This window comes from Dendrobates tinctorius, unplaced genomic scaffold, assembly GCF_039654945.1.
Source record: "Dendrobates tinctorius isolate UK_male_01 unplaced genomic scaffold, ASM3965494v1 ptg000035l, whole genome shotgun sequence".
NCBI classification, from domain to species: Eukaryota; Metazoa; Chordata; class Amphibia; order Anura; family Dendrobatidae; genus Dendrobates; species Dendrobates tinctorius.
Window position 1 is genome coordinate 33,528,033 of NW_027361703.1, and position 25,386 is coordinate 33,553,418.

Genomic DNA, 25,386 nt, shown 5'->3' on the forward strand with positions numbered 1-25,386 from the left:
TTAGTTCCACAGCACTTTACAGACATTACTGGCACTGTCCCCATTTGGACTCATAACCTAAATTCCCTATCAGTATGTCTTTGGAGTGTGGGAGGAAAACCAAGGAAACACGAGGAGAACATAAACTCCTTGCAGATGTTGTCCTTGGTAGGATTTGAACCCTGGACCCCAGCGCTGCCACTGAGCCACCGTGCCGCGCCTAGTTGCCGCCATGTAGTCACAGACTAAATTCCGTGCAGCAGCCACTAGTCCATGCCTGACAATAGCAAAAGCATTTTTTTGTGGGAGAGCCCTAAAATGGAATAGAATTGACTTTTACCTGCTCTCCCGGAGCTTCTGGATATATTTGTATTTAGGCATAAGTGTACCGTTGCTTGCAATCACTGCCTGAGTTTCCAAATGACAAATGAGGGAAAAAAAGAAAATGGATTGTTCAATATGTTATCGAAGTCGAGCATTGTAGATGATGAAATGGAGAGAAAGGTATAAAGACTTACATTCTGAACGACAGGAGAAAATTTTTCCTGGTCAATTGGTTTTGTAGCATTTGACATCAGCTGAAAAGGGGGGGAAAGACAAATTTACAGAGGAATGGGTCAGTTCTAAAGCAAAAACGGCATCAAAACCATAAGAGCACGTCCTAAATTAGACCATTGGGATTGAACGATGAGCAGTATGGACATTTTTGTATGAGTACCCATAAAATCCCTGCTACCATATTACAATGAGGAGTATGGCCATATTCAGGTGTCAGAAGTTTTTTTAAACATAGAAGAAAAAGAAAACAGACTTTCATTAATGTACTTGGTCAGATTTTCATCCATTTTTGGCTGTATTTTGTTTCCAATCCAAAAAAGCTTCTCTTACCCATTAAAGAATAGAAAGAGACCCGGCTCGGATGGATGGCTGGAAGTGCCGTCTGTTAGTATCTGACAGGCCATTCTCCAGAATCGGCATGTTTGATTGGCACATGATCATTTTTTGTTTGCAGACAATTCCGCCCAGGAATGTCACTGCTCACTAGGTCTGTATTTTGCTCGGTCCCAACTTGTAGAACTGGTCTGAGTAGTTGTAGAAATGCGCAAAGGGTGCGGCGATCCCCTCCCACCATGGGGACAATGCCATATTGTATTGGGACACGATCACTGCATATCTGTTTATACAGATAATATAAACCAAGATTGCTTGGGGAAGCACTGGACCATTAGCACTGGAGTGGCAGCGGCTGGGAGATTTATACCTGCATCCAGGGAACACTGGTGGGAATTTCCCTATGGGTCTTCCATTACTTCTAGTGCTATAAAATGATTTCCATTCTTCATTTTCTACAGTGTATTAACTTCCATACTACTCAGCCTTGAAACAGTAATGTAACAGAAAAGAACAAAGTAACCACATGACACTTGTAAACCTTGGTAGCATTACACTCCGGGTGAGCCCAGGACCTCAGCGCTCCACTTATTTTATATACATGGGATATTGGCACGCTTCCCCTCTTAATGCATCACAAGCTTACCTTGAAAGGACTGCCAGACGGAGATTAACTTATAAGAACTAAAGCTTGTCAAGAAGCAGGCATCTGCATTCATCAATTCACCACTAACCGACCTAAAATATTATAAATCTACGGCTCGACAGGTCTCAGCCATACAAAGAACTTTCCTGGAAAAATAAGGACGTGCTGCCTTGGCCTGAGAAACTGACTGATTTGAGTTTGTCCACAAAAGATCCACAAAAATGCTTGAAAATAGATCATAAGAAAGACTTGGTATACTCACCATCTCCTCAACGTATGGGAACAACAGGTCTCCAAAGTACTCCGTGGCTTCAATAGGAAGCTGCGCAGGCAAATTATCAATGGAGCACATCAGAATACCATTTCCTTCAACACTAGAATATAGCGACAAGTTTATTCCGGCATTTAAGGATTTCATTGGGTTTCATAGGTGAAAATAAAGAACAAGAGGACTCACCTGTCATGAATAATATGCTGGTCAGCATCATACATACAAAATGGCATATCGATAGTGGTACATTCAGTCATGAACTCTATGGATCCCCCAGTGTCTGCGGAGATGTCACCGATGGCTAAAAGTCTGAAGGATTAAAGTAACACATTTAGGACATGGACCAAAACACTAAAGCGAGACGGCAGCCCAAGACTCCATCCCTCTTATGGACGGGACATGCTGAGCGCTCAGGTCAATGCAATTATCTACAGTAGATTTAATGGTCGGCAATAAAAGTCAAACAGGACACAGAAAGATGAAAAAGAAATGTACAGGGAGACTATAGAAATAATGACACTGGATTAGCCACAACGTTTCCCATCTCATTTACCAACGTAAAGGAGTTTAGCCAAGATCGGTGATAGCTTGCTGACTACTGGGGTCCAACTGCTGGGACTCCGACCAATCTTAGTAACCAAGAGAACCGTCTGTAGAGAACGCAAATGTGCGCCACAGCTTATTTCATGGTCTTCTGTTATCATCGGCAGCCCCATAGACTATGAATAGGGGATTGGTGTATATGCATGGTCACCGCGCCATTATTTCTCAGGAAAAGTAGGAGTCCCCGTAATCGGACACCGGAAATTAGTTGGGAACACCCCTTTAGGGGCATGTACACATGCAGCAGAAACTTACAGCTGCAGATGTCGGTGCAAAGTTGTGGCAAATTTACTGTGGATATCACTCTTGCTACATGGAAATACATCCACAACACAGTCCACATGCCATGCGGTGATGCAGTCTCATCCACTTGCCTGCTTTTATATAAATTTACAGCAGCAATTATGTCCCATGTGATTTTATCCTTAGGATGAATTTACATACATTTAGGTGCCATATTTTGAAGACTGTAATGTCTTCAAAAAGTAAAGGAAATATCCAGGAATGACATCTACTTCTTCCTGCTGCATCAAATTATACCTCGAAATTGTACACTGAATTCAAAACCTGCATGTAGGTTTCCTGTCTTGGGTGTGTTCACACTGAGCTTTCAGAGCAGAAACATCAACAACTCTCCAATCAAAACTTGTGGTTTTTGGATAGTTTTTGCTTGTATGTGCACTTTGAGGTTTTGCTCAGTTTCTGCTCTAAAAACTCTGCAAAAAGACTCAATGTTTTTGAAGAGGATTTGGAGAGGTTCCACCCAGTTTCTGTTCCAAAACTTCCTAAAAGAACTCAGTGTGCACATTTAGAGAAGAAATATGTACACAAAGTTTTTATGAGGTGATCAAACTGATAGTTTTCCAGTGGAAACTGCTTCAGGAAACGTTCCTTTGAAAAGGTATGATTCCATTGAGGTTTTGAGGCGTTTCTGGTGCAGAAATGGAGTGTAAACGCTCCAAATCCTTCTCAAAAACTTGGAGCTTCCACTTCAAAAACTTAGGGTGCAAATACCCTTAGAGCTTTTTTGAGGAATTTTTAGAGTTTTTCAAGTGTTTTTGCAGAGTTTTGTTTTCCTTATTATAGCCTTTTGATTGGACAATGCCTAGTTTGGAGTAAATTCCAACAGGAGATATTTAACAAAAAGTGACGGGCGCTCTCATTTCTCCCATCTTGAGTTTTTCAAAACCTGAATTGGAAGAAAAATACATAATTGTTTTACAATTGAAATGACTAAGAAATTATTTTTAAAGTTTTTTTTTCTATGTGATTTTTCAGGCATTTAGAAGTGTGGATCATCTCTAAAAGATTCAGCAAAAAACTTAGAGTGCACATTTCCAGATCCTGTCTTTAGGACAGTTTTCTTTGCATAGCACTGATAGATTCCTTGCACATAAACTAAATGACAGAATGTAGAACGGCATATGGCCCTGAAGGAGCAAACATAACAAAGCAAGCATGGTACATCCCGATAGCAGTGCCGCAGTGCCTACTTGTGCGGTAGTTCTGGACATCCCTCTGTGACAACAGCAGTAGACTTAACCGGAGCTAGCAGCCTTTGAGCATCCTGTCTGGTGAGCAAACGGGGGGTATGGGGATCCCAATATATTCCGTTAATTAAACAAGTTGTGTAAGGTGCAATCTTTTGAGAAAAAAAAGAACAGGAAAAGAAAAAGGATTAATATGGTTGCCATGTAATACAGACAGGCCAATACAGAAAAGCACAAATACACATAACACAACTCAAGTATAGGGTGGTAGACTGCGATATAATATCATTTATTGATTAAAGCAGTCATGTAATACATGTGGGAACTAAAGAAACATTTCTTACACTTACATCAATATTAAACCTGGAGGTATAAAGTTCTGGGTTCTTGTCATATTCTACTGGATCATAGACCCCATCGGTTTTCCGTACAAGGTGGTGATGACGACTTAGCACAGTTGCATACACTTTTCGGAGATCTACAGGGAAGATGAAAGATGATTGGGAGGAAGACATTACACGGAAAAACAAGATCTCTGCTAAGAAATGTGTTTTACCTCCAGTCTTGGAAACTTCTCTCAGCTCATGAGGTTCTACAAATTCACAGGGCAATTCATTAAACATTTCCTGAGCTCCCTAATTTGCAAGAAGGAAATTAACAAATTGAAAAAAATAATTAACACCCAGCATTTCCTGCATTTCATGTAAAATTCTGCAGTGGAAAACTAAATGTTTTTGTATAATGGTGCATGGCTGAGTCGAGAACTTCATCATGCACATTACAAAATGTCTGGACAATAAACAATATTCACATTCATTCTCAAAGTGTAAAGGAAATGATTCACATTTGTTTCCCATAAATCAATAGAACAAGATTTGATAAGAAAGATTGTAATATATTTTATTACAGAACAATGCCGCTTTCTCCACTTATCCGACAAATCTTCTTCATTGCATTAATTATTCACTTTAAGGATGCAGTCAGACAGCCGTATAAATCAGACAGAGATCGGAACGCAGTGCATGGACTGGCCGGCGGCTCTCCCTAATATTTCTATGCAGCTGTCAGGGTTGGGTTGAGAGAGCCGCCAGACAGTCCGAGCACTGATGGAATGTCAAGGCTGCAGCCAATCAGAAGCTGCTAATTGGCTGCAGCCATTACAGAACTCCCCCATATGAAGAGCAAGTCAGGGGCCCAGGGGGCAACACCAGCAACAGAATGGGGCAGCTGATCCAGTAGGTGAATAATGTTTTTGTTTTATTTTCTTTTAAAACATCCTAGAATCATTAGGAAAGATTAAATGTAGTAGACAACAATTTTATAGCTTTTAGGGCGCAGATAGGACTGTATAACTCGTGTGATGATCTCATTGCACTGCACCGACTGGCCCGGCACCTCTTCTGACCTGAGCATTACAGTGTGATGTATTTCTATGCAACTGTTACAGGGAACATGTCACCAGGTTAGGTCGATACGAGTTACGGCCATCACCTTTCAAGGCTTATCTACAGCATTCTATAATGCTGTATATCAGTCCCGATGCAACCTGTAAGAGAAGAATAATAGCTTTTATTATATTCACCTGCTGGGCTGTCCAGTCCGATGGGTGTCACATGTCCTGGTCCGGCGCCTCCCATCTTCTCGCGATGCTGTCCTCTTGCTTGCTTCACAGGCTCCCCAGCATCGCCCTCCTGCGCAGGCATACTTATCTGCCTTGTTGAGGACAGAGCAAAGTACTAAAGTGCACAGGCACCGGGAACGGTCAGAGAGGCCCAGCGCCTGCGCACTGCAGGAATTTGCTCTGCCCTCAACAGGGGCGCAATGCCGGGGAGCCATGAAGCAAGCAGGAGGGTGGCATCGTAAGAAGATGGGACGCACCGGACCAAGAAGAGCGACACCCCTCGGACCAGACCGCCCCACAGGCGAGTATGATAAAAGTTATTTTTCATATCTTGCAGGTTGGATTGGGGGCTTATATACAGCATTATAGAATGCTCTACATAAGCCCTGAAAGGTGATGGCCGTAACTCGTATCGGCCAAACCTGGTGACAGGTTGCCTTTAAGCTCAGGTCAGGAGAGCAGATGGCCAGTACGATAACAGAGATGTGATTGTCGCACGAGTAATACTGCTGTCTGTCTGCACCCTGAACATGATGCTGGGATTAGAGATTGCAGAATTTATTCTACTGTTTAGTGCCAGTCCAGTTAATGAAAAGAAGATCAAGGAATGCTCGGAAGTAAAAAGATATGCAGGTTCCAAGCCAGATTGCAAACTAGGCCATTGGAGAGGACACCTGCAAAGCAATTCTCCCATCTCTAACCAGGAACTTAGCTGTCCCCTATATTTTAGGGCTGTTTCAGATGTCAATGATAATCAGTCCGATCACAATGCACGGGCTAGCCGCACCTCTCCTGACCAGCTTCACAGATTCACAGAAATATATGACGCTATCATGCCCGGGTCCAGAGTTGCGTCGCCAGTACGTGCACTGCGATCAGACATTGGACCAATTATCATAGACAACTGGAACTGCCATCAGTCACATTAGTCATTTAAAATCCTGGCATATTTCATTTGTTCTTGACAGTGAAAGGAAAAAAAAGTCAGGTTCTCTCACTTTTGAAACATTGCCTGTCCCAGTAAACACAAAGGTCAGAGGTCCAATAGATTTTGGCATCAAGCCAAGAGATATTTCATATCCCGCATCCCTCACAGCCTGGACAGCTTGGCTGCTGTTTCGGTAGTTATGAGCCATACCTATGTGCTGCAAACACAAAAAACACAGTATAAAAGGAACAAGGAAAGAGATTAAACAAGTCTAAGCGCCAAAAATCAACCTATTAAAAAGGTTCAGTATAATAACTGATATAATGTTAGTACATTTTACACAACTTACCATGAAAGGTGTGTGGTGTCCCAGTGCAAGGAACCTCAGGCCCAATCCATGCAACATGTTGATCATTCCTGCATATATGAATTGAATGTGTTCAGTTGGGGTGTTTTTTAGGTGCACAATGTAAATGACTCACAGACAGTATTACATGTATGACTGCGTGTTGCATCTCTAGAACAGGATGCCACCACCGCTGTATAGTTTACCCACAGCCACAATTTTTCAAGAGCTCAATTTAAACTCCATGTATATCCTTTTTAATTTTAACAGAATTTTTTTTTGCTTTAAAGTCTGTGAATACATATTTAAAAAGGTGGATGATTTATATACCTATCCTATTTTTCAGACTATCCGATGCACTTTTTAACTCCAAAAATTTGGAGGAAAAATGGGAGGTGCGTCTTCTAGTCCGGATGAACCTTCTGTGGCTGTGGATGGGGAGGTGGGGGAGTGACAGTGGCGGAGCAGCAGGTCACAGGAGGCAGAAGCTGGCTGCTGCAGCTAACTCCTTTGTCCGCTGCTAAAGAGAAATGAATATTCACTGCTGCCCACGCCCATATTCCCTCCCACCTCTATGCACTGAAGCCAGTGCTAAGAGGGACTATGAGCTTGAGAAGCAGTGAATATTCATTTCGCTTTAATAGCGGAGACAATGTTATCTACAGCAGCCCGGCTTCCTGTAGAGGCTAACTTGTGCCAGCTATTAAGGAGAATGAATATTCACTACTCTCCATGCCCATGGGAGTGGAGAGCAGTGAATATTCATTCTCTTTAGTATAGGTCACATGTGATCACCCAGCAGCTGCAGGAAGCTGGCAGCTGTGGTTAAAAGTGTACCTGCTATTAAAGATGACAAATATTCACTGCTCCCAATGCCCGTAGTCCCGGGCGTTGGGAGTAGTGAGTATACCGGCAGCTGATCTCGGCTTGTAAGCAGCGCATGACGTCACTGCCATTACAAACATAAATCAACAGCTGGCATCAGAACAGGATGATGCTAGGGAGCTCAGAGAAAGCAAGTAGAATTTTTTATGTTTTTTCTGATGGGGGCCATGCATACCAGGATGGGGATGAGGGGGATCATGTATACCAGGATGGGAATGAGGAGGACCATGCATACCAGGATGGGAATGAGGAGGACCACGCATACCAGGATGGGAATGAGGAGGACCACGCATACCAGGATGGGAATGAGGGGGACCACACATACCAGGATGGGAATGAGGGGGACCACGCATACCAGGATGGGAATGAGGGGGACCAAGCATACCAGAATGGGGATGAGGGGGGCTATGTATACCTGGATTAGGGACATACTGTATATACCCAGGATGGGTGATATTAGTACAGAATTGAGAGACATTACCTCTGTAGCAGTGTATCTCCCCCCCATAACAGCGTGTCATTACCACATTTTTGCTTCAATTTTTTTCCTATTTTCCTCCTCTAAAATCTAGGTGCGCCTTATAGTCCCAAAAATACGGTAAGTGGTATCTTCAAGAAAATTAGCACACGTACCTGCTACACCAGCCCATTGTCCAAAAGCCACAACTCTCATTCCCCTATGATCCACCATTTTTTCATAATCAATTAGTCGAATTTCCTTTAGAAGAAAAAAAAAATGAATGCAAAATTATCGTGCATTTAAAATTAAAACAAAATTAGCATAAAAAACTAAATATAAAATAATGCAATACAAAAACGCAAAAGGATTTAGTTTATTTTGAAAACCTTACTTGGCAAATATTATGCTATTGCTTAAAGAGGACCCATCAAATCCCTTGGTCTTTTGTAAATATACAGTGGGTATGGAAAGCATTCAGACCCATTTAAATTTTTCACTATTTGTTTCATTGCAGCCATTTGGTAAATTCAAAAAAGTTCTTTTTCTCATTAATGTACACTCTGCACCCCATCTTGACTGAAAAAAAACCTGAAATGTAGAATTTTTTTGCAAATTTATTAAGAAAAACTGAAATATTCAGACCCTTTGCTCAGTGTTGAGTAGAAGCACCCTTCTGAGCTAGTACAGCCATGAGTCTTCTTGGGAATGATGCAACAAGTTTTTCACACCTGGATTTGGGGATCCTCTGCCATTCTTCCTTGCAGATCCTCTCCAGCTCCGTCAGGTTGGATGGTGAACGTTGGTGGACAGCCATTTTCAGGTCTCTCCAGAGATGCTCAATTCGGTTTAGGTCAGGGCTCTGGCTAGGCCAGTCAAGAATGGTCACAGAGGTGTTCTGAAGCCACTCCTTTGTTATTTTAGCTGTGTGCTTAGGGTCATTGTCTTGTTGGAATGTGAACCTTCAGCCAAGTTTGAGGTCCACAGTAGAGTTGAGCGACTTTAGTCGGATCGGGTTTCATGAAACAAAAATTGTTTCAGATGAAACTGGTCCGACTAGGGCAAAAAAAAGTTGGAGTTTCGTCCGAAACCCGACCCCAAAGCAAGTCAATGGGAAATAAAAGTCTGCATTGAGCGGATGACATTCATCCACTCAATGCCAACTTTTATTCCCCATTGACTTGCATTGGGATCGGGTTTTGGACGAAACTCCAATTTTTTCTGCCCTAGTCGGACCAGTTTCATCTGAAACAAATTTTGTTTCATGAAACCCGATCCGACTAAAGTCGCTCAACTCTAGTCCAGAGCACTCTGAAAAGGTTCTTATCCAGGATATCACTATACTTGGCCGCATTCATGTTTATTTCAATTGCAACAAGTCCGTGCAGCTGAAAAACATCCCCATAGCATGATGCTGCCACAACCATGTTTCAATGTTGGGATTGTATTAGGCAGGTGATGAGCAGTGCCTGATTTTCTCCACACATACCGCTTAGAACTTTTTGGTGATAATGCTATCTTCATCTCTTCAGAACAGAGAATCTTATCTCTCATAGTCTGGTAGTCCTTCAGGTGTTTTTATTTAGCAAAGTCTATGCAGGCTTTCATATGTCTTGCACTGAGGAGAGGCTACTGACTGGTGGAGGGCTGCAGTATTAGTTGACTTTGTGCAACTTTCTCCCATCTCCCTACTGCATCTGTGGAGCTCAGCCACAGTGACCTTAGGGGTTATTCTTTACCTCTCTCACAAAGGCTCTTCTCCCATGATTGCTCAGTTTGGCTGAACAGCCAGCTCTAGGAAGACTTCAGGTGGTTCCAAACTTCTTCCATTTAAGGGTTTTGGAGGCCACTGTTCTCTTAGGAACCTTGAGTAATGCAGAAATTCGTTTTTACCCTTGGCCAGATGTGTGCCTTGCCACAATTCTGTCTCTGAGCTCCTTGGCCAGTTCCTTTGACCTCATGATTCTCATTTGCTGTGACGTGCACTGTGAGCTGTGAGCTCTTAAGGGGGTTTTACACTAAGCGATATCGCTAACAATATCGCTAAAACGTCACTGGTTTTGTGACGTTATAGCGATATTGCTAGCGATATCGCTATGTGTGATACTTACCAGCGACCGCCTCCCCCGCTGTCCATCGCTGATCGCGCGAGAATGTCCGGCTCCATTTCTCGTCGGGCGCTTCCTGCTGAGACTTCCTGCTGTGACGACGAGCGACACTGGATGCGGGCGGGAGGACGCAGGATCGCTGTGTGTGAATGGTAAGTATCGTGCGCTGCGTCGCTGCTGCATCGCTGTGAGATCTTTCTGTATGAAAGCTCACTAGCGATCATTTAGCGATGCACCAGCGATCCTGACCGGGTGGGATCGCTGGTCGGATCGCTGGTGCATCGCTAAATGTAAAAGGGCCTTTATATAGACAGGTGTGTGCCTTTTCAAGTACTATCAGTTTAAATAAACACAGCTGGACCCCAATGAAGGGGTAGAACCATCTCAAGGAGGATCACAAGGAAATGGACAGCATGTGACTTATATATGAGTGTCTGAGCAAAGGGTCTGAATACTTATGACCATGTGATATTTCAGCTTTTCTTTTTTAATAAATTTGCAAAAAAATATACATTTGTTTTTTTCAGTCAAGATGGGGTGCAGAGTGTACATTAATGAGAAAAAAATGAACTTTTTTGAATTTACCAAATGGCTGCATTGAAACAAATAACTCAAAAAAGGTGTTTCAGCATTGAAATCTGATAAGAAATAGGTACAATTAGTGACACAGACATTTCAGCTCTTCTGTGACCCATATATCCTCCAAGTTATTTAAATATATGAACTTTCAGGATCTCTTTTTGGCAAACACAAAGTATATAGAGCAAAAGCGCAATAGTCATATAAACAACCTTTTAACAGTTATCCTCATGTTGTAACATTAAAATAGACAGGTAGACAGTGGGAAAATAACCACGTTTGCAACATACTTGCTTTTTCCATCTTCTCAAATTCTCCAGCTATGTCCTCTTTTGATATTATTCGCCACTCATTGCCAAGGGGACTGGCCACCTCTGCTTTTTACACAAAGGCTGGTTGGACTCTGGAGCATGTGTGCTAGTTCTTGAACCCAGCTACTTCTCTCCAGTCCAGTTCCTCTAGGAAATGGCTCCTGAGCATGCACAGTAGCCCCAGGAGAAATTCTACAGTACTGCGAAGCCAGAGAAACCAAGGAGAGACCTGCCCACAGGCCCGCCCTGTGGGCCTCATCATAGCGACAGACTGTTTTTGCTTCAGGGTGGCCTGTGGACAGGTCTTTCCTTGGTTTCTCAGGCTTAGAGTAGAAAGATTAGGCCGGGGTCACACTAACCGACGCAAAATACGGTCAGTATTTTACATGTGTAATACGGATGAATGGCCCCTAAACAGTGCTCTGCATGTCATCCGTAAGCAAGGTGTGGTCGCGTATTTTGCGCATGTCTGCATCCGTATGTAATCCGTATGGCATCCGTATGGCGAGATTTTCTCGCAGGCTTGCAAAATGGACATATAGTGGAGCCCTATGACAGGGTTTATAACAGAAACCAAAGAATAGATATAGACACATAGAATGCATATATATATATATATATATATATATATATATATTCATTCTATGTGTCTATATCTATTCTTTCATTTCTTTATTAAAACTGTCAGTGTGAGTTTACTGTATAGCGCACTGAATTGCCGACTTTGCTAAAAGACACCTGGTGCGTATTTCTCGCAAGTCACATGTGTGGTCCGTATGTAATCCGTATTTTTTGCGCACCCATAGACTTGCATTGGCGTACTACGGCCGTAGTACGCTGACAATCGCAGCATGCTGCGATTGGCATGGAGCGTAGAATACGGATGAGAAATATACGGCTGGTGCGAGGGACCCCATAGAGAATCATTTGTCCGTGTCTAATGCGTGCTTTTAGCTCCTCTCACTCGGCCGTATTCCTCGCCAGTGTGACCCCGGCCTAACACTCAGCCTACAGTCCCGCTGCGGAGCATCTCATTAACCGAAAACTTCTAACACTGATAACACAAGAACCACAAGACGGTTTTCTTCACCCCATAAATAATTTTAATCAGTTTAGCACTGTCAACTTGACCATGCCTGTAGCTTACTTAGCAAAATCTTGCTGACAGATTTGCTTTAAAGAAATAGAGACTGTCCCTAGTGGCAAAACAGTGAAACCAGGATTAAAGACACAGTGGAAAAAGATCACAGGAACAAGATATCTAAGGCCGGCTTCATGTTTGCGGTTTAGTCCGCTGCGTTTGTTGCGCATACATCCGCAAGCGTCCTGCGTACCTATATTTAACATGGGGTACGCAGGGAGATGCGATTGTATGAATTAGGGTGAGTTTGCGCACGGTTGCACCTTTTCGCGGTATGCGGCAGGGCGCCGAACGCATCTTGTTGCATTTTTTGCGGCGTGAAAAACCCCCTGCATTACTGGCTATGTAAACACAAGCGTACCCAACGACATGCGTACCCAATAATTTATATAAGACACGCCCATTGGGCGTGGTTTGTGTAAATTTAAAAAATTGCCAGGGAAATGGCACTTGCCTATCGTCCGCAACCGCATGCATGTGGTTTTGCATGCGTTTGCAGTTGCGGACGATACGCTGCGGACTCAACTGCAAAGATGAACCTAGCCAAACGGAACCTGTGTTCGTGTAAGTTGACCCATTGCTCATTTATACCCAGTTATAGAAAGATATTAGGTAAATGGTACGTCTTCAAATTTTCCATTCACAAGTAAAGTACAGACAGACATTGTGTAAATAATTACCTGTTTCAGAATTTCATCCAATAGTGACATATTTGCCTCTTGAGCCTTTATAGTATGAGAAAAGAAAGCATAGGTCTTCTTGGGAAGGAGTTTTTCCTCTGGTGGCCTCTTTACACCTACAATAAGGGACGCATCGGAAATGTCTTCCTGCAGCATTCCACCAGCTTTGATATAGTCCTTGAAAACAAAAACTTACTATTATAAAGGGGTTAGAAATTAGCACAAAGCATGTTTATATGGGTAAGTAGTTTGGTACCTTATTCTTTCAGTGATTTAGGGTTACCAAAATCTCACTGACCTACAACTGACGATTCTTAACTCCTCAGATCAAAAAACCTTACTAACTCACTGTACTATAAGTAGAGGAGGTGTGTGGAATGGAACACTCGTTTTTTAGTTCTAAATTTGAAACGCAACATTTACAAGTAGCTTTAAGTTAGTTTTCACATGAGACAATTTAGTCATTGACACTGGATCAGGCAGCATGCATCAGCCGTCAGGTTCCCTTAAATTGGGGGGAGGTGGTTTACATTTTTACACATTTTTTTTCTTTTTTACTATAGAAATAGAACACTCAATAGTCTGATCACTGGTCTAATGCACCGCAATACTCACATACTGCAGATCATTACACCTGTCAATGCTATGCTGACTAACAGGCAATCATACCTATTATACTTGGAGGTCACTGTTTGGCCACCTTTTGCTCTGACAACCATTGGCACCATGGGATTGTGGTGCGAAGGGTGCCAATGGGGTTACAGAGGGAGCATCCTCTTTCTTTCAACCATTTAGATGGTGTGGTCGCTATTGACCACGGCATCTCGAGTGTTGAACAGGTAGGATCACTGCAAGCACGGAAACAGGCTGTTGAAGCAGAAACGCTGTTAGCTAAGCTGAACTCCCGCAGTGATAGCACAGGGCACAGTTCCAGAGACAACAGGATCATCATGACATATTGGCAAGTACAACTGAGGGAACAACTTCCCAGTTAGGATGTAAAGTACCTCCAATGTTGGGAAGGGGCTAAAGGCTAACACAATAATTGTTTTAATTATTGAACCAAGCAAGTGAAGGTCAAAGGTTTTCTCTTCTGCAGGCTCTCTTTCTATTTGTCAGTTTTCCCTGAACTCAGCTCAGTACAAGGTGGAGACTATTTGCTATGATGTCTCCACAACTGCACACAAAGAGGAGATCCTGCTCCCTTATCTTCATCCCTCTCATATAGCAGCATAAAAGACGTTTTACAACAGTAATGAGCAGTGCAGCTGTGAATCCAGCAGTGGGGTGAGATAGAACATTCACTAAAAGCAACAGGAATTTTTAGTCTGTATGTGTCATGTTATTAAACAGAAGAACATGAGCACATTGATACATAAGATTGTAGGAAAATTCAAATAAATATAACCTGTTTTTATTGAAATATCTTCTTATGCTGGACTTAGCAGTCAAGTGGGTTAGTCAAATCAGTGATTGACAGCTATTCCTGTATGCCTACTATACTGGGATGGCTGTCAATCACTTTAAGACCACCGTATTGACTTTTAAGACCAGAATAAGCAGTTAAGTAAATTAACAAAATACAAATTGGGGGAAAAGATTCTACTGAAACATTTCCCCATAAACCTCAGTGTAACGGGAATCTGTCAGTAGGATCAACCATTATAGGCTGTCTATATGGGCTTACAAGTCATAGAAAGGTTAATAAAATGAAACTTTGATATCACTGATCCGATTTCTTATTCCAAAGAAATCCATGTTTTTCTGAATATGTAAATGAGCTGTTAAGATCTATGGGCGGGACATAGATCTGCCTCCAGAGCTTATTTTAACCCCTTAATGACCAGGCCAAGTTTCTGACATCTGACCATTGTCACTTTATGTGTAGCAATAACCCTGGAATGCTTCAACATATCCCATTGATTTGCTGATTGTTTTTTGTGACAACTTTAATCTTTCAAAAGGTAGAAGAAAGAACAAGAGGATCTGCGATCTTGAACCTAATTCTTACCAACAATGAGGAAATGGTTGAGGAAGTAAAAGGTGGCCGGGTTTAGGAGGCAACAATCATGCAGCCTCGAATTTTGGATTACAAGAGGAGGAAGACCAGCGAGGACTCAGACTTTCACCCCTTTACGCCCAAGGGTGGTTTGCACGTTAATGACCGGGCCAATTTTTACAATTCTGACCACTGTCCCTTTATGAGGTAATAACTCTGGAACGCTTACATGGATCCCGGTGATTCTTACATCGTTTTCTCGTGACATATTGTACTTCATGGTAGTGGTAAAAGTTCACTGATATAACTTGCGTTTATTTTTTTTTAAAAAACACGGAAATTTGGCGAAAATTTGAATTTTTATGCCCTTAACCGCTTCCCGACCGCCCACAGTAGATAAACGTTGGCGCTTGCTGGGCTTTGTGCAGCGCCGACGTTTATCTACTGTCGGCGGTTTTGTACCCCCCGGGACCCCCACATACCTTACAACGCGGGGATCCCGGTGCACAATGCATGCTGGGACCCCCGACGTCATCGAGACCTGATTGGTTCAGGTCCTGATGACGTCAGCGTCACAGCAGCCAATGGGAGCGACCGCTAGGAAAGCTTCTTGTTTCCCGGCAATCTCACTCATTGTAACGCGGCTTCTCCTCTGATCTCACACTGACAGATGATCAGAGGTGAAGCAGCGTTACTGTGTGACTAGATCGCTGCCTGGATCTTGTCACACAGTAACGCTGCTTCACCTCTGATCATCTGTCAGTGTGAGATCAGAGGAGAAGTCGCGTTATTATGTGCCAGGCAGCGATCTTGTCACATAGTAACGCTGCTTCACCTCTGATCATCTGTCAGTGTGAGATCAGAGAAGTGGTGGCATTACTATGAGTCAGATCGCAGGGCAGCGATCTTGTCACAAAAATAAAAAAAAAAGAAAGAAAAAAAAAAAGCAGGTACACAGGCTAGGGCTAGGGTTAGGGCTGGGGTTAGGGCTGGGGCAAGAGTTAGGGCTAGGGTTAGGGCTAGGGCTGGGATTAAGGTTATGGGTGTGTTGGTGTTAGGTTTGTGGTTAGGGCTGAGATTAGGGTTAGGGGTGTGTTGGGGTTAGGGTTGGAATTAGAATTGGGGGTTTCCACTGTTTAGGTACATCAGGGGCTCTGTAAATGCAATATGACGCCCGCAGACCATTCCATCAAAGTCTGCATTTCAGAACGTCACTACTTCCCTTCCGAGCCCCACCGTGTGCCCAAACAGTAGTTTTCTCCCACATATGGGGTACTAGCGTACTGAGGACAAATTGGACAACAACTCTTAGGGTCCAATTTCTCCTGTTACCCTTGTGAAAATAAAAATTGGGGGCTAAAAGATCATTTGTGTGGAAAAAAATGATTTTTTTATTTTCACGCCTCTACATTATAAACTTTACTGAAACACTTGGGGGTTCAAAGTGCTCACCACACATCTAGATAAGTTCCTTGGGGGGGTCTAGTTTCCAAAATGGGGTCACTTGTGGGGGGTTTCCATTGTTTAGGTACATCAGGTGCTCTCCAAATGCGACATGGCATCCGATCTCAATTCCAGCCAATTCTGCATTGAAAAAGTCAAACGGCGCTCCTTCCGTTCTGAGCTCTGCCGTGTGCTCAAACAGTGGTTTAGCCCCACATACGAGGTATTGGCGTATTCGGGAGAAATTGCACAAAAAATTTTGTGGTTCATTTTCTCTTTTTACACTTGTGAAAATAAAAAAAAAATGGTTTTGAAGTAAAATGTTTGTGAAAAAAAGTTAAATGTTTATTTTTTCCCTTCCACATTCCATTCATTCATGTGAAGCACCTGAAGGGTTAATAAACTTCTTGAATGTGGTTTTGAGTACATTGAGAGGTGCAGTTTTTAGAATGGTGTCACTTTTGGGTATTTTCTGTCATATTGACCCCCTCAAACTCACTTCAAATGTGAGGTGGTCCCTAAAAAAAATGGTGTTGCAAATTTTGTTGTAAAAATGAGAAATCGCTGGTCAACTTTTAACCCTTATAACTTCCTAAAAAAAAAAAATTATGTTTCCAAAATTGTGCAGATGTAAAGTAGACATGTGGGAAATGTTATTTATTAACTATTTTGTGCGATATCACTCTCTGATTTAAGGGCATACAAATTAAAAGTTTGAAAATTGCAAAATTTTCTAAATTTTCGCCAAATTTTGATTTTTTTCAACAAATAAGCGCAGATCATATCTAAAAAATTTTACCACCATCATGAAGTACAAAATGTCATGAGAAAACAATGTCAGAATTGGTAGGATCCGTTGAAGCGTTCTAGAGTTATGACCTCATAAAGTGACACTGGTCAGAATTGAAAAAATTGGCCCGGTCACGAAGGCAAAAAAAGGCTCGGGTGCGAAGGGGTTAAATCACAGAGCCATGTCACACAAAAAACTTAATAAGTAACATTTCCTTTATGTTTACTTTACATCAGCACAATTTTGGAACCAAAATTTTTTTGTTAGGAAGTTATAAGGCTTAAAAGTTGACCAGCGATTTCTCCTTTTTACAACACCATTTTATTTTTAGGGACCACATCACATTTGAAGTCAATTTGAGGGGTCTATATGATAGAAAATACCCAAAAGTGACACCATTCTAAAAACTGCACCCCTCAAGATGCTCAAAACCACATTCAAGAACTTTATTAACCCTTCAGGTGCTTTACAGAAATTTTTTGAATGTTTAAAAAAAAAAAAAAAAATGAACATTTAACTTTTTTTCACAAAAAAAAATTACTTCAGGCCCAATTTTTTTTATTTTACCAAGGGTAACAGGAGAAATTGGACTGCAAAAGTTATTGTGCAATTTGTCCTGAGTATGCTGATACCTGATATGTGGGGGTAACCACTGTTTCGGTGCATAGCTGAGCTCAGAAGGGAAGGAGCGCCGTTTGACTTTTTCAACTCAAAATTGGCTGGAATTGAGATCGGGCGCCAAGTCACGTTTGGAGAGCCCCTGATGTGCATAAACAGTGGAAACCCCCCACAAGTGACCCCATTTTGTAAACTAGACCCCCAAGGAACTTATCTAGATACATGGTGAGAACTTTGAACCCCCAGGGGCTTCACAGAAGTTTATAACGTACAGCAATACAATTAAAAAATCATGTTTTTTCCGCAAAAATGATCTTTTCACCCCCAATTTTTATTTTCCCAAGGGAAATAGGACCCCAAAAGTTATTGTGCAATTTGTCCTGAGTACGCTGATACCCCATATGTGGGTGTAAACCACTATTTGGGCGCATGGCAGAGCTCGGAAAGGAAGCAGCGCCATTTGACTTTTTTGGCTGGAATGGAGATCAAATGCCATGTTGCGTTTGGAGAGCCCCTGATGTGCCCAAACAGTGGAAACCCCCAATTATAACTCCAACCCTAACCCCAACACACCCCTAACCCTAATCTCAGCCCAAACCCTAGCCCTAACCCTAATGGGAAAATGGAAATAAATACATTTTTTTTTATTTTATTATTTTTCCCTAACTAAGGGGGTGATAACGGGGGGTTTGATTTACTATTTATGGTGGTTTTTATGTTTGGCAGCTGTCATACGCTAAGACGCTTTTTATTGTAAAAATAGTTTTTGCATCACCACATTTTGAGAGCTATAATTTTTCCGTATTTTGAACCACAGAGTCACGTGAGGTCTTATTTTTTGTGGGACGAGTTGACACTTTTATTGGTACTATTTTCAGGCACTTGACATATTTTGATCGCTTTTTATTCCGATTTTTGGGAAGCAGAATGAATAAAAACCAGCATTTCATGAATTCCTTTTGGGGGGGGTGCGTTTACACCGTTCCGCATGTGGCAAAATTGATAAGGCGGTTTTAATCATCGGGTAAGTACGATTACAGCGATACCTCATTTATGTCGTTCTTTTACGTTTTGTCGCTTTTATGCAATAAAAACAATTTTATATAAAAAAATAATTATTTTTGCATCACTTTATTCAGCGAGCTATAACTTTTTTATTTTTTCGCTGATGATGCTGTATTGTGGCTCGTTTTTTTCGGGACAAGATGACGTTTTCAGCGGTTCCATGGATATTTATATCCGTCTTTTTGATCGCGCGTTATTGCACTTTTTTCGGCAGTATGATAATAAAGCATTGTTTTTTGCTTTTTTTTTTTTTTAAGAGGTTATATAGTGGGGTAGCTTTATAGGGCGGATCGGTACGGACGTGGCAATACTAAATATGTGTACTTTTATTGTTTTTTTTTTATTTAGGAAAAAAAAGAATTAGGGATTTTTTTTTTTTTTTTTTAATGTATTATATTGTCCCAGGGGGGACATCACCGTCTTTTGTCAGATCGCTGATCTGACACTTAGAACAACGCTGTGTCAGATCGGCGATCTGACAAGCGCTGCTGCAGGCTTCCTCCTGCCTGCTCTCAGCCATACTGGATCCGGGGGTCTGCAGGGAGTAGGACTCTCGGAGCGACGCAGCACATCGCGTCGCTCCGTGGGGTCGCAGGGAAGCACGGAGGGAGCCCCCTCCCTGCGCGCTTCTCTCCTATGCCCCCCGATACACTGCAATCATGTTTGTGCCAGGTTAATGTGCCAGGTGTTGTCCGTGACCGCCCCTGACACATAGTGCCAGGTGTCAGCTGTGATAATCAGCTGACACCCGGCCGCGATCAGCTGCGCTCCCCCCCGTGAGCGCCGCTGATCGCGTGTGACGTAATATTTCGTCCTTGGGACTTAGGTCCCAGGTCACATGGACGGAATATGAATAAATAATAATAATCTTCATTTTTATATAGCGCTAACAAATTCCACAGCGCTTTACAGTTTGCACACATTATTATCACTGTCCTCAATGGGGCTCACAATCTAAATTCCCTATCAGTATGTCTTTGGAATGTGGGAGGAAACCCACGCAAACACGGGGAGAACATACAAACTCCTTGCAGATGTTGTCCTCGGTAGGATTTGAACCCAGGACCCACTGAGCCACCTGTGCACGTCCAATGTAGGAAAGGGGTTAAGGTTGGACTTCAGAAAGGCAGATTTTAATTTACTCAGAAAGAGGGTAAGAAAGGTCCAATGGCTGGATGTGTTAAAGGACAGAAATGTACAAGTGGGATGGGAGATTTTGCTAAATAAAATTCTCACTGCACAATCAGTAACAATCCCGAAAAGAAGGAAAATTGGAAGCATTTAAAAGAAACCAGAATGGATGAACACAGAACTTAATCATTGGTTAAAAAAAAAATAGATATATAGATATAGATTACTGTATATACTCGTGTATAAGCCGAGATTTTCAGCCCATTTTTTGGGGCTGAAAGTCCGCCCCCCCCCACCCCACCCCCTCTCGGCTTATACACGAGTCCTATACATGGGAGCCAGCAGGGGAGGGGGAGTGTCAGAGATCATACTGACCCCCCCGGCGTAGTCTCTGCAGCCCCCCCGCTTCTCCCACGGTCTCCCTTCCTGCCTTGAGCGATCACGTGGTACCACTCATTAAACTCATGAATATACGCATATTCATGAGTTTAATGAGCCGTACCATGTGACCGCTGAAGGAAGGAAGAGCTGCCGGAGACCGTGGGAGTCGTAGAAGCGGGACTGCAGAGACCGCCCCAGGAGGGGGTATTTCCAATATTCACCTGTCCCAGGTCCATCGCTGCTCAACGCTGTCTGCTGCATCCTGTGTCAGTGATGATTAGGCAGCAGGGGGCGCTGTGACGTGGTTAGTGCACGCCGCGCCCTCTGCTGGCTGATGTCAGTGACACAGGAAGCGGCAGACAGCGGTGAGCAGCGATGGACCCCGGACAGGTGAATATCTCAAGTGCTGGGTCCTGAGCAGGAGAGGTGAGTAAGACATTTTTTTGCAGCAGCAGCAGCATATGGGGGCATATTATATGGAGCATCTCATTGGGGCAGCATAAGTGGACATATTCTATGGGGCAGCATAGTCTATGGAGCAGCATATGGGGGCATATTCTATGAGGCAGCATATGGGGGTGGATTGCCCCGTGCCAGGGCCGTGGGGTACTTGGAACCGGGCCCGTTGGTTTCAATGGGAGATGTCACGGCAGCTGCGACCCAGTCCGTGGCCCTGGGCGTCCATTGTAAAAGGGGAAGATGTTGAACGTGTGGATGATGATTAAAGTTTATTAGTGAATGATTCGTGACGCCACCTGTGGTGTTCGGCAATGAAGATGTTAAGCTGACGCTGCAGACAGATCCTCTGGGACAGAGGGGTACCAACCATTTTGTGTGTGTGTGTGTGTGTGTGTGTGTGTGTGTGTGTGTGTGTGTGTGTACAGTACATACCATAAGTTTGGACACACCTTCTCATTCAAATAGTTTTCTTTATTTTCATCACTATGAAAATTGTAGATTCACTCTGAAGGCATCAAAACTCTAAATTAACATATGTGGAATTATATAATTAACAAAAAAGTGTGAAACAACTGAAAATATGTCTTATATTCTAGGTTCTTCAAAGTAGCCACCTTTTGTTTTGATTACTGCTTTTCACACTCTTGGCATTCTCTTGATGAGCTTCAAGAGGTAGTCACCGGAAATGGTCTTCCAACAGTCTTAAAGGAGTTCCCAGAGATGCTTAGCACTTGTTGGCCCTTTTGCCTTCACTCTGCGGTCCAGCTCACCCCAAACCATCTCGATTGGGTTCAGGTTTGGTGACTATGGAGGCCAGGTCATCTGGCGTAGTACCCCATCACTCTCCTTCTTGGTCAAATAGCCCTTACACAGCCTGGAGGTGTGTTTGGGGTCATTGTCCTGTTGAAAAATAAATGATGGTCCGAATAAACGCAAACCAGATGGAATAGTATGCCGCTGCAAGATGCTGTGGTAGCCATGCTGGTTCAGTATGCCTTCAATTTTGAATAAATCCCCAACAGTGCCACCAGCAATGCACCCCCACACCATCACACCTCCTCCTCCATGCTTCATGGTGGGAACCAGGCATGTAGAGTCCATCTATTCACCTTTTCTGTGTCGCAGAAAGACACGGTGGTTGGAACCAAAGATCTCAAATTTGGACTCATCAGACCAAAGCACAGAATTCCACTGGTCTAATGTCCATTCCTTGTGTTCTTTAGCCCAAACAAGTCTCTTCTGCTTGTTGTCTGTCCTTAACAGTGGTTTCCTAGCAGCTATTTTACCATGAAGACCTGCTGCACAAAGTCTCCTTTTAATAGTTGTTGTAGAGATGTGTCTGCTGCTAGAACTCTGTGTGGCATTGACCTGGTCTCTAATTTGGGCTGCTGCTAACCTGCGATTTCTGAGGCTGGTGACTCGGATGAACTTATCCTCCGCAGCAGAGGTAACTCTTGGTCTTCCTTTCCTCGGGCGGTCCACACGTGAGCCAGTTTCTTTGAAGCGCTTGATGGTTTTTGCCACTGCACTTGGGGACAGTTTTCCCAATTTTTCGGACTGACCTTCATTTCTTAAAGTAATGATGGCCATTCGTTTTTCTTTACTTAGCTGCTTTTTTCTTGCCATAATACAAATTCTAACAGTCTATTAAGTAGGACTATCAGCTGTGTATCCACCAGACTTCTGCACAACACAACTGATGGTCCCAACAACATTTATAAGGCAAGAAATCCCACTTATTAAACCTGACTGGGCACACCTGTCAAGTGAAAACCATTTCCGGTGACTACCTCTTGAAGCTCATCAAGAGAATGCCAAGAGTGTGCAAAGCAGTAATCAAAGCAAAAGGTGGCTACCTTGAAGAACCTAGAATATAAGACATACAGTATTTTCAGTTGTTTCACACTTTTTTGTTAATTATATAATTCCACATGTGTTAATTCATCATTTTGATGCCTTCAGCGTGAATCTACAATTTTCACAGTCATGAAAATAAAGAAAACTCTTTGAATGAGAAGGTGTGTCCAAACTTTTGGTCTATAGTGTGTGTGTATATATTGTGGTGTAGTGACCACTGTGTCCGCTAGGGGGCGCTGTGTGGGTGTCCCAGGACAGGCGTATAAGCATTTCCAATGCCCTGATTGGAGTAGGATGCTGAATGATCGTAATGTATCTCAAGGTGGGTGGCCTTGAGATGAAGGCTTGAATATGTGCTGATCAGCAGAGCTGACCTTTCGTGCCAATGTGTTAGGGAGAGCTACCTACAAATCCACCTAGGGGTGTGTTTAAAAACGCCTATAGTAAAGACTATGTGAGTGTGAATGAGTGAAGGACCTGTGATGAGGTCATAGCCATGTGATCCGGGGGGCGTGGCTACGGACCATATAAGGTGGCCAGGGTAGGTCACGAGTGAATGCTGGGACCCGGTTGGTCCGTATGAAAGGTCTCGTCTGGGCTGACGTGAGACCGACTGAAGGAAGATGGGTCTGCCTTCCTGTACACGTGAGATGTGTGTGGGAGAGTTCCCTGGAGGGAATGAATGTCTGCACTGAGAAGCAGCCATGAGGTAAACCTGGACAGGGGATATAATTCTGAGGCTAGAGAACCTGTGTACTGGACATTGCACAACCTGTGTGACCACAGGATAAGCAGAGTGAAGCTGTCATGGACGCTATGCTGTTTATATGAACTTTCTGTTGCTGTTCCTGGTTTATGATGCCTAAGAAACCACATGGACTGTTGGAGTTATGTTAGGAAACCTGTGCCGGATGTGATTTATTGGCTGCCAAGCGAGTATCCCCTACCTGAATGACAGCGCTACCTTAATATATTAATTTTTATTATTTTTTTTTTTATTTCTTTTTTAGAAAGAGGAGATCCTATCTAAAGAATATAATGCTGTTTGCAGGGATTGCAGGGCAAGCATGAGAAGAGCTAAAGCCAGAAATGAAGTTACGCTTGCAAGCGAGCTCAAAAGTAATAAAAAAAGGATTTTGGGGGGTATGTCAAAAGCAAAAGAAAAGTCAAAAGATGTTATAGGTTTTTTACAGGAAGAAAAGGGTGAAGTGGTCAAAGATGATTTTGAGAAGGCCGAACTTTTAAATTCCCATTTTGCATCTGTGTTCTCTAAGAAAGCAATTGCAACATCAACAGATCTTCACAGTGCCACTGAAGGAATAAAAGAATTTACACTATCTATAAACAGAGACATGGAGAGGGTACACTTAGCTAATTTAAATCTCCTGGTCCAGATGAATTACATCTTAGGGTAACTGAAAGAGTTAGCAGAGGAAATTGCAGAACCACTAATCAGAGTCTTTGAAAAATCCTGGAGCACATGAGAAGACCCAGAAAATTGAATAAGGGCAAATGTTATCCCCAGAGCCAGGAAATTACAGGCCAGTGAGCCTTTCTTTTATACCAGGAAAGATTTTTGAACAAATTATTAAAACAGCATGTATGCAAGTACTTGGATAAGAATACAGTAATTAACAAGAGCCAGCATGATTTTGTAGCAAACAAGTCATGCCAGACTAATCAAATTTCCATTTTTGATGGAATCACTGACTGGGTGGATCAGGAAAATTCAGTAGCTACAGTATATCTTAACTTTATCAAATGCTTTGCTGAAGTATCTCATACTATCCTTATTGAAAAAAATGACCAAGTATGGAATTGACTAGGCTACGGTTAGGTGGATTCATAACTGGCTCAGTGATCATATTCAAAGAGTGTTTATTAATGGTTGTACATCCAACTGGAAGTGTTTCAAGTGGGGTACCACAAGGCTCTGTCCTGGCCCCAGTGTTCAACATTTTTATAAATGATCTAGATAAAGGAACTGAAGGTAAACTAATCAAATTTGCAGACGATACAAAGCTAGGAGGGATAGCAAACACTAGAGAAGACAAAGGTTTCAGAAGGATCTAGATAACCTTGAACAATGGGCAGCGACTAATATAATGGTATTTAACAGGAAAAATGCAAGATTCTACATCTGGGCAAGAAAAATGAAAATTTCAGCACATGTGAAAAAGACTGGGATATACTAATAGTTCACAGACTGCACATGAGTCAACAGTGTGATGCAGCATGAAAAAGGCAAACAGTTCTAGGATGTATTAAAAGAAGCATAGAGTCTAGATCACATGAAGTAATTATCCCCCTCTACTCCTCCTGTGTCAGGCCTCATCTGGAATACTGTGTCCAGTTCTGGGTACCACATTTATAAAAAAATAAATAAATAAAAAAAAAAGACATTGATAAACTGGAGCAAGTTCAGAGAATGTTTATCTTGCAAAAAAAGAAGGCTAAGAGGAGTCTTAATAGCGGTCTACAAATATCTGAAGGGATGTCACATTGTAGAGGGATCATCCTTACTCTCATTTGCACATGGAAACACGAGGAGCAATGGAATGAAATGGAAGGGGCGAATATACAGATTAGATATTAGAAAAAAACTTTTTGACGGTAAGGGTGATCAATGAGTGGAACAGGCTGCCATGAGAGGTGGCGAGTTCTCCTTCAATGCAAGTCTTCAGAGGCTCGACAGACATCTGTTCGA

General features: G+C 42.6%; 1 protein-coding gene across 2 annotated transcripts in view; it reads right to left on the reverse strand.

The window, feature by feature from the left end:
- AASS (aminoadipate-semialdehyde synthase) overlaps positions 1-25,386 on the reverse strand; it is a 99,999-nt gene that overhangs the window by 36,168 nt on the left and 38,445 nt on the right. For both annotated transcript variants that reach the window (XM_073573385.1, XM_073573386.1), the window contains exons 3-13: positions 12,937-13,113; positions 8,294-8,378; positions 6,779-6,846; positions 6,500-6,646; positions 4,437-4,515; positions 4,231-4,358; positions 3,884-4,032; positions 1,974-2,096; positions 1,779-1,890; positions 498-557; positions 320-387 (exon numbers count right to left, since the gene is read on the reverse strand). In XM_073573385.1, the coding sequence (XP_073429486.1) occupies positions 320-387; positions 498-557; positions 1,779-1,890; positions 1,974-2,096; positions 3,884-4,032; positions 4,231-4,358; positions 4,437-4,515; positions 6,500-6,646; positions 6,779-6,846; positions 8,294-8,378; positions 12,937-13,113 (1,196 nt within the window). The remainder of the gene's footprint in view (positions 1-319; positions 388-497; positions 558-1,778; positions 1,891-1,973; positions 2,097-3,883; positions 4,033-4,230; positions 4,359-4,436; positions 4,516-6,499; positions 6,647-6,778; positions 6,847-8,293; positions 8,379-12,936; positions 13,114-25,386) is intronic.